Consider the following 16,945-nt stretch of genomic DNA (forward strand, 5'->3'; position numbering starts at 1 on the left):
AACACATTTCTTTACACCTAAGGTACTGTAAACGAAGGGGTACTTACCTCTTGTCTAGCTTGCTTGCTGTCAGTTGAGACTTGCTTTGGCTACTTTTTACAGAGTTGCTTGCAGCTTTGCCTTTCACAAGCCTCCTAGCTTGTGGCACAACAGTGATTTCATTTTCTACAAAATCTCTCTAAACTTTGTGCAAGACGTTTTACTTACCTTCAAGAAGTGCCTCAGCTCCCCTAGACTTTGCTCAAGTGACATTGGCTGTCCTGGCTCCCTGAAAACTGTTCTAACCTCTGACTTTGTGTACTAAGAAACAAGTTACTTACCTGTAACTGTTCTCCAGCATGGGTCTGGCATGGATTCACTTGCTCATGAATATTCCCCGTCAGGCTGGGAATCCTTGGTAAAGAAAAAATCAGTATCAGTTTTGTTTCTGATCTGTCTTTCTCCTAACAACCAATCACTGCCCCCAGCCAATGACTACCCTCCACCTAAGCCCCTCCTCTGGCAGCCAACTTCAGATTTGGTAGCCCGTAAAGTGGCAATAGGACCAAGAGAAGAGCCGCAGAGGGGTAGGCGGGAGGGTTCGCATGTGAATCCATGCCAGACCCATGCTGAAGAACAACAGTTACAGGTAAATAACTTATTCCTTCTCCAGCATGGGGTCTGGCAAGGATTCACATGCTCGTGAATAAAGAATACATAGCACTACACACATGCACAACCACGGGAGGTGGCAAAGCTCAACATTAAGCATCTCTTACTTCCTCACCAGGCTCACCTTCAAGCGAACAGGTTGTGCAGCACTGCTTGGCCAACTCTTCTATTTATGTCTGTAGCATTACAGTGTAGACAAAGCTCTGGCCTTGGCAAACACCTCCTTGTAGTCCGCCGGGATATCGTATCCTCCAAACTCAAGCGCTGCAGGAGCCAGGCCTGCAAGTTCAGTGACCCTAGGTCGTGGTGCAGGATCGCGCCTCCTTCTCTGGCGAGAAGATCTGCAGCCACCGAAAGCTTGACTGGAGGGGACGCTGACAAGTCCACGAGGTCTGGGTACCATATCTGTCTTGGCCACTCCGTTGCGACGAGGATCATCCTGCACCGGGACCGTCTGAGTTGATGGACTTGTCGCAGCAGCAACTGCAATGAAGGGAACGCATACAGAAACATGCCGTCCCAGGGGAATGAGAATGCATCCCCCATTCTCCCTGGCTGGGAAAACCTGCTGGCTAACCTCCGGCACTTGCCGTTCGTCGCTGTCGCAAACAGATCAATTTGGGGATTGCTCCATCGTCAGAACAGAAGATACACTTGGTCCTGCCGAAGCTCCCACTCGTGGCAAGAGCAAAGCTCCCTGCTGAGGGTGTCGGCGATGGTGTTCTTCACTCCTGCCAGATGAAACGGGACGAGAAACATCCCCTGGGCAACAGCCCAGTGCCATAGGTCCTGAGCCTCTCTGGAGAAGGCTGGGGATCTGGTGGTGACCCCCTGTTTCCAGATGTAGAACACAGTGGTGGTGTTGTCCGTGAAGACCCGTATCACCTTGCCCTTGAGGGACAGAAGGAACGGCTTGAGAGCCCAAAACACTGCCCGTAGCTCCAGTACGTTGATATGCAACGACTTCTCCTCCGACAGCCACGGCCTCTTGTATGGAGACTTCTGGTGTGCGCGCCCCATCCTTCCAGGGAGGCATACGTCGGGACCGTCTCCTGATAGGGTGGGATCTGAAGTCTGTGCCCGCCGACAGATGTGCTTGGACTCCCCACCACCGTATGGCTCGACGGAAATTCTCGTCGAGAGAGATCTTGTCATCGAAGCTTACTGATACCTGAATCCAACGGGCGTCGAGGAACTCTTGCAGCAGCCACAGAGGAACTCTTGCAGAGGCCGCATCCGCAGCCTGCACAGCCGACTGAGGATCTTCAGGGTCAACAGCCGTTGTACCCTGCCCAGGATGGCCGCTATCCTCTCCTACGACGGGGATGCCAGGCACGACACCGAGTTGATCCGTGACCCCAGAAGCAGCGCGTCTTGCGATGGCACCAAGCAGGACTTTGCATAGTTCACCAAGAACCCCAGCTCCGTGAGCAGCTGGACGGTCTTCGCTGTGTGTTCGACGGCGATCTCGCTCGATTTCGCTCAGATGAGCCAGTCGTCAAGGTAAGGCTATACGTGGATCCCTCATAGACGCAACCATGCCGCCACCGGAGCAAGGCACTTGGTGAAAACCCTTGGCGCCCACTTCAATCCGAAGGGGAGGGCCTTGAAATGGTAAAGCTGCCTTTGAACCACGAAGCGCAGAAACCTGCGGTGTCCCTTGTGAATGGGGATGTGAAAATAGGCATCCTCCAAGTCCAGCGACGATAGAAAATCCCCTTCTTCCAGCTGTCCTAGCATGTGCTGATGGGTGACCATCCGAAACTTCTGGGATTTGATGTACTTGTTCAGACGGCAGAGGTCTAGGATGGGCCTCCAACCACCCGTCTTCTTTTTGACGAGGAAGTACCGAGAGTAAACTCTGTAACCTCTATCGCGCCCTTCAGCATGACCCGCATCGGGACGTGGTTTTCCTGCCTGGCCACGGGTGGTATGCGCGGACACGTTCATTGGAATTCCAGTGTGTGTCCGTGGGCCAGAGCGTCCAGCACCGGTCGGTGGAGATGGACGTCCAGCACCGGTCGGTGGAGATGGACTTCCAAACGCTGACGAAGTTCACCAGCCGGCCTCCCACTGGGGTGCGTGGGTGGGGGCCCGACATCACGGCCGGTTCAAACTTGCTTTGCTGTGGAGGTGCTGCCTTGGGGACCTTGGCGACAACGCCGACCTTATCCAGACTTGCTGCGACCCCTGTAGGTCCCCTGGACCGAAGAGCGGGACAGTTGACGGTAGTACAAGCAGCTTCCGCCGAAGCCCATGAAGGAACCTTGGGATTTCCCTCCGGAAGTCCGAAAGGACGGCCGTCGCTGTTGAAGCAGGCCCAAAGCACGAACCGTATCGGTATCCGCCTTGATGGCCTGAAGGGACTCGTCCAGGGTCTTTCCAAACAAATTATCCCCCGTCGAAGGGCATGTGCAATACCCTCGACTGCACCTCTTGGTGAAAGATGTTGGCCTTCAACCATCCTCGCCGACGAAGGCAAACCTTGTTGCCCATTTGGCGGAATCCCATGTCGCAAGGTCCGTGGCCACTGAAATGGCATGGTCCGATGCCACCTCTCCCTCCTGCAGGATCTCCCACGCTTCTGCTCTCTTGTCATCGGAAAGAAAGTCCAGGAGGAGAGCTATCTTAAACCAGAGCTCCCTGTCATAGCCCGCCACGATGGCGAGGGTGTTGGCAGTCTTGATGGTAGTCGCTGCTGACGTGAAGACCCGTCGTCCCATGGAGTATAGCTTCTTCCCCTCGCTGTCCAGCTGGGGAGGAGGTCTTTGACACAGAAGAGCCAGAAGATTTCTTCCTTGCCGCGCCGAGACCACCAAATCCAAGGACGGCTGGGACCTCAAGCACTTGGGTGCAGAGACCGCCAGCACCCTGTACTTCTTTTCATACAGGTCCCTCTTCGCCGGGGCATAGGACGGTTTCTTCATAAGGGACAGTCCCTCATCCCAGATGTTATCCAATAGAGGGATTGACAGCACGGTTTTCCTCTTCGCCTCGTGGCGTTGGTACAGGAAACCCTTTCTTTTCCCCTGGAGTCAGTTGAAAGAGGTCCGAGACCTTTGAGATCATGGCATGGAACAAGCCTATCTCGTCGGGCGGTGAGGCTCTGGGTGGCAGAGACGGGAGGTCTCCAAATCCGCTGTTGTCCATGCCCGTGCCCATCATCGCCATGTCCGGGTCCGTATCCTCCCTCGGTGGAGGGGGGGCGAAGGGTGACAAGGCGGTGGAGGATGAACTCTCCTCTTCTTGGCAGGGGGCGCGCCTGATGGCCCCGGTGCTGCGTAATCCTCAGGTGCCGTAGGGTCTTCCGTCGGCAGAAGAGACATCCTCGTCCGAATCTCCGAGCAAAAGGTCTGAAGTGCCTGCAGTATGTCCACCAAGATGTCCGCTGGGGGTTGAGGTGGTTGCTGAGATGGCGGAAGTGGAAGTGATGGAGGCAGTGGTGTAGCGTTCGCCAAATCCTCCACGCCCTGCTCCTCCTAGTCGGTCTTGTTGCCACTCTTGACGTCTCCCTCGTCGGGATCCTTCCCGTAGGCCTTGGCCTCGACAAATTTATTTTCCAAAATGGTCTGGAGGGTAGAAAGCTCCTCTTCAGAGGAGATGTCCATGCCCTGCGGGACTACCGTGCTCCTCCTCCCCTCTTTTCAACCAGTGGAGACTGTTTCGGGGAGATGATGGGCATCGCCTTCTCCGGTGTCTTCTCTATGGGTTGAAACGACGATTCCCTCCCGACAGGCAGGGAAACTCTTGCCTTGGGGGGCCACACCATGCAAATCTGCGTCCGCGGCCTTCGCTAGGGACACCACCACTCCTTCAATGGAAGGCTTCACTGGGTGAATCTGGGCCTGTACGACCTTGCTCGAACTTGAGGCCTTCACCTTGGGGGGGGGGGGGTCAGCGCCCCGCTCCCCTTTGGCCTTATCCACCTGGTCCGTCCAGGGTTTCTCCAGAAGCTTGCCCGGGTGGTCCGTCTTCCTCTTCTTCGCCGAACCTGAGCTTTGGCTCGTGGTTGAAGGTGCAGGAGACAGTGAACTCACTCTGGCACTACCGGTGCCCACGGACTTACAGTGCTCAGCCTTATGTTGGGCCCCCGTTGCCGGAGCGCCCTCAAAGGTCTTAGAGGACAGCTCAGATTTCTTCTTGTGGCTGGGGGAGGCCTGCTGCCGGGACTCACCCGTAGCAGGGGTCTTGGCCTGTAGCCACTCTGTAAGGCGCGGGGGACCAACTCCTTGCAAAGCGCAGAGTCTTCCTCCACGTGCATTTGGTCCGAATGCAGGCAATAGAGGCATAGGGAATGCCCATCGTCCAAGTAAATGTTCCGTAGGCCACATCCTGGGCAAATCCTGAACAGAGGCATCGAGCCTTCCTTCTCGTCTGCCATGTCCACGCAGAGTAGGCCTCAAAGAATCTTCTGGAACCTGAACTCTATGAAATTCAGCCCTTGAGGGGCATTGGAAAATCCGAAAACGGGTCCCAGTTAATCAGATGATGGGTCGATGGAGCTTGAGGCTCGGCTGATCGAAAAATAGAGTAAAACTCTGGAACAAAGCGCAAAACGCAGTAAAAAGCCCGAGAGCTAATCACAATGACTCCCACCACTCGAACGTGTGGTAAAAATCTGAAGATGGCTACCAGAGGAGGGGCTTAGGTGGCGGGCAGTCATCGGCTGGCGGCAGTATGACCCAGAGACCCGTGATTGGTTGTTAGGAGAAAGCCAGTTCAGAAGTGAAATTGATTTTTTCTTTACCAAGGATTCCCAGCCTGACGACGTGAAAAATTCATGAGCATTTGAATCCATGCCAGACCCCATGCTGGAGAACTATCCCTCCAAAAAGTCAAACATTCTTAACTTGTATAGCTGGGAAAGGGTTAATCTACATTGCATGGGGGGGGGGTTCAATAGTGCTTACCTAATTGAGAAACTTGTTAACTATTGTTTCCTTCACTAACCTTTTCCTTTTTGACACCAACCTCATTATTGCTATAAATGTGCCAGTGATCTATCAATGTCCACAGTGGCCATCCCCAAAGGGTACCTAATGATTTACTGAAACGGAGTGTGTGTATTTTGAAGTATATTTAAGTGTTACATATTTTGCTCCTTTCTAAAGAAGGCTTATTTTAAAACTGTTAAATAATTATTTAATCAAGAAACCTTCAGAGTAAGTGTTATTTAGATACTTGTCAGAGTGAAACTCTATGTTGCAACACTACAGCTCACATTGACCCCCTCATGAGATAAGCCTGACTGCTTAGTCACAGTACCAACTTGTGTAGTACAGTCCTATACCAAAGGCTGGGTTACCTATTGCCAAGAGGAAAAGGCTGGTGTAGTCTCCCACAGGGTACTGCATACAATCTTGCCTAACAGGTAGCCTATATATCAATTTGCGAACAGAAGGAAACTCTATATGGTTCCACACTACCAACACAGAGTAGACCACTGGGCTATTGGCCCCCTTTTTGTTATTATATAGCTACTAAGGAGATCGAGCAGTAAACCGACAACAGAAACCAGTAACCCTATACCCCGACACTGGAAATGAGATTCATTGGGTGTCTCAAAGAGGGGGGTATGGGGGGGGGTGAGATTTGGTAACTTGATCCACGTTTGGTACTGTACTATGGTGCCATGCAAGTTCGCAGTGGGGTGGGTGGGATTGGGTGAGTTACAGGATTTTGATTGTATGTGTTGATGCATTGGATTGTGACTTTTTTTCTTCATATTTTACTATTTATTTCAGCGCACAAAACCCTGAGGCATCTAGGTGCTAGTTACAGAGGTGCATGGTACATTAGTGCAGGAATACGCATGTTACAGACGAGGAAGAGGGTGTGTGTACACAAACTGGCAAGGCCTAACCTCATGTTACGGGGGCTACATCAGACAGTATGTAAGTCAAATTGGTATGGGTACATGGACTGGTCTGGCCTAATCTCGGAGTAAGGGGCAACATTGAAGAGGCTGTTGCACAGCGAGGACTGCGCAGGTGAGAGACTAGTAGGTAGAGAACATGGAGGCAAGGTCTCACCCCCCTGAAGGCACTCCCTTAAGGCACAAAACGAAAAGGCTGCATGGATGTGAAAACAGCTAGAATCCGTTTTTCATTCCAACATAGGTGCTTTCGGTGTATGTTACGTGGTGTTGATATTGTTAGAGGTGGGATATAAGCTGTCGGTGACCAGGAAGGAAGAGTAAGAAGCCAAAAGATGAAGGGTTATTGTCCAGGAAAAGTGGAGGAGCATATTGCTTCATGGAAGCTTACCACATGCCAGGACTCTCACAAAGCCATTCAAAGATTGTATGCGGTGGAGCTCCTCCATGCTCAGACAGGCTGAGACAGGGGCCTTTCTTGTGGGCATTTGCTAGGGGCCAGTTTTTCTCGCCTGCCGGCTTGCAAATGGTCTGAATAATAGTGGGGCAGCCAATCGGGAGCTTCATGTACAGCGAAGCTCCATGGCAACCTGTACAGCCCTCAGAGGGAAAATAAATGTATTTAAAAACAAAAAGAATATCATTAAGCAGTTCAAGGTGAGTCGAACCTAATGTAACACATTCAGAATGGTATTAGGCTATTCTTAGGCAGTAAAACCAGAGTAGTTAGACTTTTAGAATACAATAAGTAATTCGAGGGCAGCACACCCTATTAGTCAAAATTTACAGTGTTATTCAGAAACAGAATTACTTAATTAGACCAACACTGTAACAAGTATATCTTGCAACATGTCTTGGGAATATTTATCATTGGTCTGATTCATCCCCTTTCCTAGTGAGACCCCCAGCACTTTTTGCTCGACTTCTGGACCTTTTTCTTTCAATCCTGAATGACTGGGGCCTTTTTCCACTCATTCATTCTTGTGGGCTCTGTCTTTAGGAACTCCATTCTTTGTATTGTACTGGTACTATGGAGTCTGTCTGCTCCATAGCTCTTAATGGCATCTGTGTTTTTACTACTGCAGAACACAGCTCCTTAAGGCAGTGTTGCTCGGGACCCCTTAGGGTCCTCCTTTAAGATCATTTTCTTTATCTTCAAGTAACTATAGTTCTTAAGGATAGTGTAACGCTCACCTGATTCCCACGGAGGCGCAGGTCTGGCTTCGAGTGCTGATGCTTCTTCAATGGTGAAGCGCAGGACTCTGAAGATGGACAGGAAGGGCCCTCTACTCTGGCTTCTCCGGCTCGCAGGAATATTCCCCTGTGCGTAAAAAGGGAGTATTACCTACTGAGTGAGTTATGCTCAAGCCTCCCACTCTCTTCCAACCCTCCACGATACCCTTCCACGATTCCCCGTGAAGTCTCACCTTAGGGTCAGGAAGGATGAGCTCTCCATCCTGCTTCTGATGCAGGGGCGCGTTGAAACCCAGTTACTTCACCGGATTGAGGATTGATGGGAGTTCAGGTAAGCTTGACTATTCAGGTAAGGCTCTGTAAAAGTTCTGTTGCAAGTTCAAAAGTCCAAGCTTAATAATAATGTTCATTGTCTTTTTGCAGCAAGCGCTAATGCTTATGTCTTTTTTCCCCTTAGGGGCCGGGGTTCGGAATGCCGGAGATATGGCGCCGACCCGAAGTGAAACGTGCAGTTCCAGTAAATGGCAGGCTAGTTCTGGATGAGCGCTCGGGAACTGTCTTTGCATACGCTCATTCAATGTCTTTGTCTTTTTTCCCCATAGGGGCCGGGGTCCGGAAAATGCCTGGAAGCGGCAAGACCCGAAATGAAATGGGAATGACCCAACAGGTAAGTCTTATTCCCTTCCTTCTCTCACCTCTTATTCTTGTCCTTTTCTCTAGGCTCTGGGAAGTGGCTGTGTATCCGGATGATCGCTGCTGAAGATGGAGGCACCCAGGAAAGGTGAGTGAAGTGCAGCGATCGTAACGAAATGCTTTTAAAAATGATGTTTTCCTTTTCAGGATCGTCGGTGTGATGTCTCCGTGGTGCAGATTTAGCTGGTAGGTTTCTTGTCTCCCTTTGCAGGTGACCCAGGATGCTGACAGGTGTGGCTGAAGTCCAGATGCAGGAGCTGACACGGTGAGCGTCCAGCTGCGAGGAGCAGAACAACGCGAAGCGTGAGTTGCTGATCGGGTGTGGTTTAAATAGCTTTGGAAGAAGTTCCAAGTGTGTATCCTTCCTCCGATCAGGTATGTATCCTTCCCCGACCATACCCGGGTGGAAAGTAGTCCCACAGGTAAAGTAGTTCCATTCAGGCCTCAAGAGGGCCTGGATGTGGCAGCATGGTCTGCATCAGGTAAGTGCACAGTAAAACACTTGAACATATGTCTAGCTTTATGAGCCTGGCGCCTAAGGTGCCAGGACGGAGGTCCAACATGAGCCTGGCGTCTAAGGCGCCAGGACTGCGTCCAAAGGGCCACAGCTTGGGCCCGCTTGCACTCCCCTGGGGGAAATGATGCCTGCCTCTGGGGTTGCTGGGTTGGACCTGGCTCCTTGGAGGTAGGCATCATGACAGATAGAGAGTCACTTAACATAGCTCCCAAAAATCTTTTCGTTTGAGAGATTGGCATACACCACCGTCAGGTGCCAAAAGGGACACCTAGTATCCCCCTTCTCTCTACTCCTATGACTTTTTAGTCACACACATTCTCCTAGTTACGGCTGGTGGCAGTGGACGTGTTCTACCAACTATTGTGCCGTTTTTATTTTGACCTTGTATTTTAGGCCTCGCTCCTGGAGGAGTGACCCACCTGAGCTACAGAGCTTTGCAACAACGTAGGGAGGTGTGTGATTGGTGGTTGCATTTTAGGTGATGGTCTGTCAAAAAGAATGCTCGATGGGAAGCCATTGCAGCTCCCTTAGGATGAAGAAATGTGATAAAATGTCATGTTACAAATCATACATATGATGTAATAAATACTAATAAAATAACAAACCTGTCTAATGAAGGATATAACTCTCTGTGTGCCATATTTATCCATATCAGGTAAGTTGATTTCATCACAGAACAGAACCAGCCACTTGCCCAACTGCACGGGAGCCAATACAACACCATTTGGGGTACGTCGATACTCGCAGTAGTGGTCAAATGTCTTTAAAAGTAACTCAGGTGTAGTTGCACTAGAAAAGTTCAATCCAACAACCTGAAAAGAGATAAAGAGAAAACATCAATAAACTACAAACTTAACTTGCTTTGGGTATTCACAATATACAAAAATCAAGTTCCTTACCTCCATGTCAGGCAGAGCTCTGAGAGCACTGAACAGTGTCATTGTCTTTCCAGAACCTGGTGGACCACAAAGAACCAAGGGCTTGTGTTCTGCTAACCAAGTATACAGCAATGCCTCATGCCGCACTGTGTCCAATGTTGGTACGACGACATCAGGAGCAGCAACTTTGTGCGTCTCAACTTCAATTTGAGGAACTTTGGACTGCCACGGCATCCATTCTCCGGTTATGGAAACCTACAAAAATAAAGCATCATCTTAGTATGAAGAAGTACAGTTCAGCGAGCAAATAAACACTGGTGCAGTAAAGAGGCATTAAAGAACATTCTTTCAAAAGTCCCCTCCCTTAATTAAATAGACATAAGATCTCCATATACCATTTAAGGTACTCATCAGTTCCTGTATGGATGTTTTTCGGACGTCCTGTGGTGAGGGGCTTTGGAAGATATCCTTGTAGTAGGTGTGCATGGTTCCTCTAAGCTAAACCCAACTTTCTCACTAGTGCTCTTTAGGAAAGATATCTTTTGCAGTTTACCCTCCATTTATTCCAATGGGACAACCTTCTTTTTGCTCATTTCTTTAACCTGTCCTGGCATTTTGAAGGGTAGCAAAGCCTTCAGCTTCACTTCCATTGTCTTGCTGTGCATCGTTATAAGGAAATCTACTGTGCCTCTCTGTCTAGTGAAGACTGTCGGTAATTAGAAACTTTGCATTCTTTTATTTTAAATCTTGCACACAGCACCTTACAATGTAGTTCAATGTGAATACTTTGTATCCCGTTAACTATTATGGGCTTTTGGTCACTTTTTATATATGCCTATGGCTAACTGGTGGCAGCAGTACAATTTTGACAGTTTATTTTATTATACACTGCTATATAAATGGCTATTAAATGTGGCTAGCACCCAAAGATGACTGTCACGCGATTTGCGAAATGTTCTTTGCCCGTAGTGTAGTTTGGCCTTCTTCCTGCCCTCTCAGGTCAGGAAATCCCACAAAGTCATGCACTTGCCTGGAAGAGCTGCTGCAGGCTAGTGAGCCTTTGTGTTTAAGCCGATGGGGGGAGCTGGGGCTGGTACTGCCTGGTCCCAGTCAACATCCCTTGGTGCTAGAGAGTCTAGATGTGGGGCAAATGTGAAACCAGTAGTTGTCTGTGATTGGAAAACCACTGGCTGTTTGAAAGTAGCAGATCCTTACCATTGGTGAGCTTGGAGCTGCTTCCAGCTCAGACTTTGGATAAGAGGAGAATTTCTGCAGCTATTCTTCAGATCTACTTTGGAGCCAAGAAGCCATCGAAAGAAGAGCAACCTAAAATCCAAAGACGACTCTGGAGATGCCCCAGCATTCCTTCCTGTGTCTAGCCCAGTGAAGCCATGCTCCTCTTCCTGATCTCCAAAGACCCTTGAGAGGTGCTTCGCCTTTAGACTAGTTTAACTCGTCTCAACGCCTACTCAAGGATCCAGTTCAAGAGCGTTCGGAATTGTCCCTGGACTGCCCGGCGAACTGACCAGCTCTCATGCGCCACTTCACCAGAAACGTTGCGAAAGTCTGGAATTTTGGTGGTCACCAGCTTGTACCACAAGTCACTGTCGTCACCCTTCCCCCAATTTCAGCTTCCCACCTTCACTGACCCCCAATCAAGGACCAGATGCTGTGACCATGGCCGGAAGGGCACCTGAAATCGGATGCCTACAATGATAGTTGCTGCAACTCTTTCTCCATCTCGTGAAGAGAGACCTGCATCAATGGATTCTGCCGACTGGAAGAATCTTCTGAACCTGCAAATCCGGGGCACCTCTAAGTGTAATCAACAGTGGAAGAATAAGACCCCAGCAACCCCCGGAGGATCCACAAAGACATTGGGAAAATCAGAGTAAGGGGATGGGGGGGAGGGTGGGGTGTAAGTAAGCATCAGTGTGCGTTAGGGAGAAATTTCAGAAATGTGATAATTCCTCTCCACCTTAAAGAGACCCCAAGCAACTTTGCTGGATTTTGAGGGCTTGAATTTTTAACCGGGAGAGAGTGAAACCCTTTTTCCCCACTCGCTCATGTATTTTTTAATATGATTTTAACACTGTTTCTTTTGGTTGTGGAGTCTAACAAACTCCGCAGGCATCATCTTTTACATTGTGTCACATAGCACCTTCAGTGCAGTGACACAGGGAAGTCTTTCAGATTTCCCGAAGGTTTAAATACCTTCTCTTGGATAAACTACTGTTTCCAAGAGCAGTGAAATGAAATTGACTTTACTTGCATTGTAACTTTCTAGACCCAGCACATTATCTTACAATAGGGTGCTGGAGGGATGTCTAGCTTCTCATGTAACTTGTGTTACCCTTTCCTCAATGAATGGCTGGTGGAAAGGTCCTTCTTGAGATTTACTCTGTATGCAAAAAACAGGATTGGTCCCTTTGCCTTTGGCGGGATTCACAAGTGAAGCCCGCCTCTGGTTCCAGGGTGACTGGCAGGGGCAGGAAGCAAGGGAGGTGCCCGAAACTCCCTGTGCTTAGCCTCCTAGGAGACAGAAATTCACTCGTAGGTGATTGGTCGGCTGGCTGTCTGGCCAGCCAGGACAGCCACCGTGCTGGGTGACTGACAGCTAGGCTGGAATGAATAGGAGAAACCTGCATAAAAGGCAAGGCGTTTGGGCTTGGAAGGCAGAGTCGGCCACTGGACAAAGTAATCCGAAAAAGAACTTGAAGATGCCTGCTGCAACTCCTGGACCATTGATTTGCTCGGTGAAGTCCTTGCTGCTGTGCTGAAACTCATTTCGACTAGAGAAGCACTGTAAGGACAACTTCTCCCCTTGAGTTGATGGGACCAATCAACTCCAAAGTAAGCCACCTGGATATATCCTCGGAGCTGGTTGAAATTCCACTGCAGTTGCTGCTGGAACAGAATAGCCGGGGAGAGGAGCACTAGATTGTGTGTTGCTTTTAAGTTGGCCAAGAGCTTGTTGCTTTTAAGTTGGCCAAGAGCTCCAGGAAGATCCTCTGGACTCCCAGGAAGCAGAACTGACCGAGCCTGAGCCAGCTCAACAGAGTGCTGGACCCCAGATGCAAGGAAAGCTCATCTCAACAGCCAATAGTCTGCTTAAACGCGAGGAGCTGAAACCGCGAAGTGCCACTGAATAGAAGTTTTTCTGTCGCCGACCATCCCGTTGAAGTGCACGAGTTGTCCAGACGTCCTTCCTCTTGTCCCCATGACTGATGCCCAGAAATACAGGATCTGCAGAGCTGTACAGGAACAGAAGCTAGCCAAAGCCCTTTTCTTCTAACCAAAAGGTACTGTACAGTCTAAGAGAACTTAACGTGTAACCTTACTTGTTCTCTGCTGAGACCGGTCTTGTTGCTCTAGAGTTGCTAACAGCTTCTTTACTTCACAAGACTAACCAGCTTGTGGCCCTACTTTGATTTCTTCTTTTCTACAAAGACTTCTAAAACATTGTGCAAGACTTTTTACTTACCTCTGAGAAGTGCTTCAGCTCACCTAGACTTTTGCCCAATTGACTTTAGTCTAGCCTGGCTCCCTGAATGACTCTTCTTCCCTCCGACTTTGTGTTTGGTCTTCCTTCCAGGAAGGGGTTAATAAACTTTGCATTGGGGGTTTTACAAAAGTACTTAACTGCTTTGATAGTATTTGTAAGATCTCTTGTTGTGTCATAATAACCTCTCTCTTTGGCAAACTTCTTAAGTCTGATTCTAAATGCCAACATTAGTATATTAATGTCCACAGTGTCCTAGTTACTAAAGTCACCTGAGGGTGTAGGAAGTGTCTGTGTGATGTCCCAAAAGGGTACTTACTGATTTAGAAATATTAAGAGTGTGTTTTTTCGAGTGTATTTGTGTGTTAATATTATATTGCCCCTTCTGAAGAAGGCTTACTCTAACTGTTAAATAAATTAATAACTGTTTAATCATGAAACCTTGGGTTTAAGAGTTTATTTGAATACTTGTCACAGTGAATCTCTGTGCAACTCCCCTACAGCTCACATTGAACCCTCTTGAGATAAGCCTGGCTGCTCAACACGCTACCAACCTGTGTAGTACAGAATTATACCAAAGGTTGGGTTCCTATTGCCAGGTGGTCAGGGTTGTTGTAGTGCACCCAAAGGGTACGGCATACAATCTTGCCTAACAAGGCAGTCTCCGGAGTGGCAAATAAGTCCATCTCTGGGAAGCCCCATTCTGTGAAGACGTTGAGTAAAATGTCCTTCTGTAGCCGCCACTCGTGCTCTACTGGTAGGGGGGGGGAAGTCTCTGCTGAGTACATCTGCCAGAAGATTGAGTTCCCCTGGAACATGTTGTGAAAGGAGGAACATGTTGTATTTGAGTGCCCACTTCCAGATGTTCTGGGGCAGTTTGGACAGCCCCAGAGTGAATGCCCCCTTGTTTGTTGAAGTAGTACATGGCCGTAGTACTGTCCATGAGGACTAGTACTGTTTTACCCTGGAGGTGTGTCTGGAAGGCCTTCAGGGCCTTGAACATCGCTAGCAGTTCCAACAGGTTGATGTTATCAGATGCTACTGCTGGAGACCACATGCTGTGTGCCGTCTGGTGAAGGTGGTGAGGTCCCCATCCAGTCAGATGAGTCTGTGGTGAGAGTGGCTTCCACTGCAGGGTTGGTGAAGGTTTTCCCCTGCAGAAGGTTTTTCCCTTGACCACTACTGTAGAGACTGGAATAGGGCTGCCGAAACAACCACTAGATCGTCCCACTGGCCCGACACCATTGGCTCGAGAGCCACTCTGGCATGGGGCGCATGCGCAGATGAGCGTGAGGAACTAGTCAGACACAGGAAGACATCATCCCCATCAGTCGCATGGCTTTGCGTACAGTCAGCTGGTGACTGGCTACATAGTGAGGGATCTGGAACAGCATGTTTTGAACCCTCTCGTTGGAGGGAAAAACCAGCCCGTCTTTTGTCTGAATTAGAGCCCTCAGAAACGTTTTGACCTGGTTTGGCTTTTGGCTGGATTTTTTCTCGTTGATCGAGAATCCTAGGCTGAAAAAAGATTTACTGTCATCAGGGTTTTTGTTTGGCACGTTTCGTATTAATCCCGTTATGAGCTAGTCGTCGATGTAGGGATAGATTTGGATGGACTGCCTGAACAGGTAAGCTGCTACTACCCCCAGTACCTTTGTGACACCCTTGGGAATGAGGCAATGCCGAAGGGGAGATCCTTGAACTGATAGTGGTTGTCCTCCATCATGAACCGGAGGTACTCTGTGCGCGGGCAACATTGAAATATGAAATTATGCATCTTACATGTCGAATGTGGCCATGTAATCTCCCTACTGCAGCAGTGGGATTACCACCTGAAGTGTTGTCGTCCTGAATTTTTGAGGTTTGACATACTGCAGGGCGCAGGTCTAACACAGGGCACATGGTGAGATATTTTTTGGGTACAAAGTAGTACACTTAATAAATACCCTCGTTTACCTGCAAAAGGGGGACAACTTCGATGGCGCTCTGTTCCAGCAGGAGCTGAACTTCGAGCAGGATGTGCAGGTGCTCTGGCGACAAGCGCCTGCTTCTCGTGGGTTGTAGCAAGGTAGTCGGAGAAACTCGATACAATATTTGTGGGCAACCGTCTTTAGTACCCACTGATCTGATGGGATCCCCCACCCCAGGCGTGGATGAATGAAGACAGGCGACCCCCGACAAGGTAAGCGTGGGAGGGGACCTGAACCAACAAGTCACTTTGAGTTGGCGGCTGGGAAGCCTCTGGGAGTAGAGTTCTGCCTCTACCCTTGCGCCTACGAGAGCCTCCATGCTGGTATTGGAAGTTACCAGAGGAGCCTTGACCAGGGGACCAGGAGTTATTTCCTGAGCCGTATTGCCCCTGGGGCGAGTGGGAGAAGTATTGGCCACAAAAAGGACTGGCGAGCGCTAGTGCCTCCCCGTTGGTGAAAGGGTTTAGCCATAATCTGGCTAAGTCTTGTGTTCTTTCTTTGCCGTCTCTAGGGCACTGTCAACCCCCTTCCCAAAAAAGTTGGAATCATCCACTGGCTTGTTAGAGAAGCCTGAGTTTCGGGATTGAAAAGGGAGTTTAACCAGGCATGTCTCAAGCAAGGTACCCTGAGCGAGGGTGCATCCGGCGGTCTCAGCGGAGTCCAGTGTGTTCTTCGGTATGTTTTGGGTTACTTGTCTGCCTTCAGCAGGACCGTCAGGAGGCGTGATCGGGTGGGCTCAGGTACATCCTGAAGACATCCTCCACTAGGCCCTACTGGGCATTGCTAACTTGCCAGGAGAGTGGTGTTATTTGCGGTCCTTGTGGAGTAGGCCGCAGAGGCGGTGACCCGCTTACCCAGGGCGTACAGCTTCTTGCAGTCTTTGTCCAGAGGAGATTCTGCTGAGAATAGAGGTACCCCCGCCCTCTTCAGAGTAAGTCGTAACGACCAAGGAGACTGGTGTGGCATGACCCCTGAAGTAGAGGGGGGGTCAGAGGGTGATGGGCGAAATAATTTCTCAACCCGGGGGTTAACTTCCTGCGTGAGAGGCGGGGACAGTGAAGGGCCTAGGTACTTCTTTATAGAATTCAGTAAAGGAATGGCTTGGCTAGTTGGAGCCTTTTCCTTGTGGATATCCTCCACAAAGTCTGAGTCTGGAGCGGCTTTGCGCGTTGCAATTTTAAAATGGTTGGCTGCTCTTTTTAAAATGGAGTTGAACATCTGGTCGTCAATAGGTGACCACTCTTTGTGGAGGAGTAGAAAAGTGATCCAGAAGGATGACGTCCGGGTGTGCGGTATGTGTCGGTGTAAGCCAAAGACCCTGGTCCTCCACCTGATCCCAGTCTGGTTCCTGATCAGTTGGGTTTTTATCAAAGGGGTTAAGCCCTTCATAAGAATCCTCCTGGGTTGGGTCATCTGGGGCATGCAAGATTTCTTCTTGTTGTCCCTGGGCAGAGGTAGGGAGTTTCTGCAATTTGGAGGGGATGGGGCCAGAGTCCACTTCCCTAAGTCTCGTGGGTATAGTGTATCGGTCTGAAAAGTCAATGACCTGGGAAATTGTGTCCATATAGTTCTCAAACCTTTCCCTAGTCCATAGAGAGGAAGCTGAACAGTCAGGCGGATGGAAGGGCTGCCGAGAAGGGGGAAGATTTTTCTAATAAGACCTTA

At 49.6% G+C, this 16,945-nt stretch overlaps 1 protein-coding gene across 1 annotated transcript in view; it reads right to left on the minus strand.

Moving 5' to 3' along the window:
* DYNC1H1 (dynein cytoplasmic 1 heavy chain 1) overlaps nt 1-16,945 on the minus strand; it is a 2,031,190-nt gene that overhangs the window by 1,346,578 nt on the left and 667,667 nt on the right. The window contains exons 38-39 of the mRNA XM_069637760.1: nt 9,830-10,063; nt 9,536-9,742 (exon numbers count right to left, since the gene is read on the minus strand). Of these exons, the coding sequence (XP_069493861.1) occupies nt 9,536-9,742; nt 9,830-10,063 (441 nt within the window). The remainder of the gene's footprint in view (nt 1-9,535; nt 9,743-9,829; nt 10,064-16,945) is intronic.

Source organism: Ambystoma mexicanum, chromosome 14 (genome assembly GCF_040938575.1).
Source record: "Ambystoma mexicanum isolate Mex_15411 chromosome 14, UKY_AmexF1_1, whole genome shotgun sequence".
NCBI lineage: Eukaryota > Metazoa > Chordata > Amphibia > Caudata > Ambystomatidae > Ambystoma > Ambystoma mexicanum.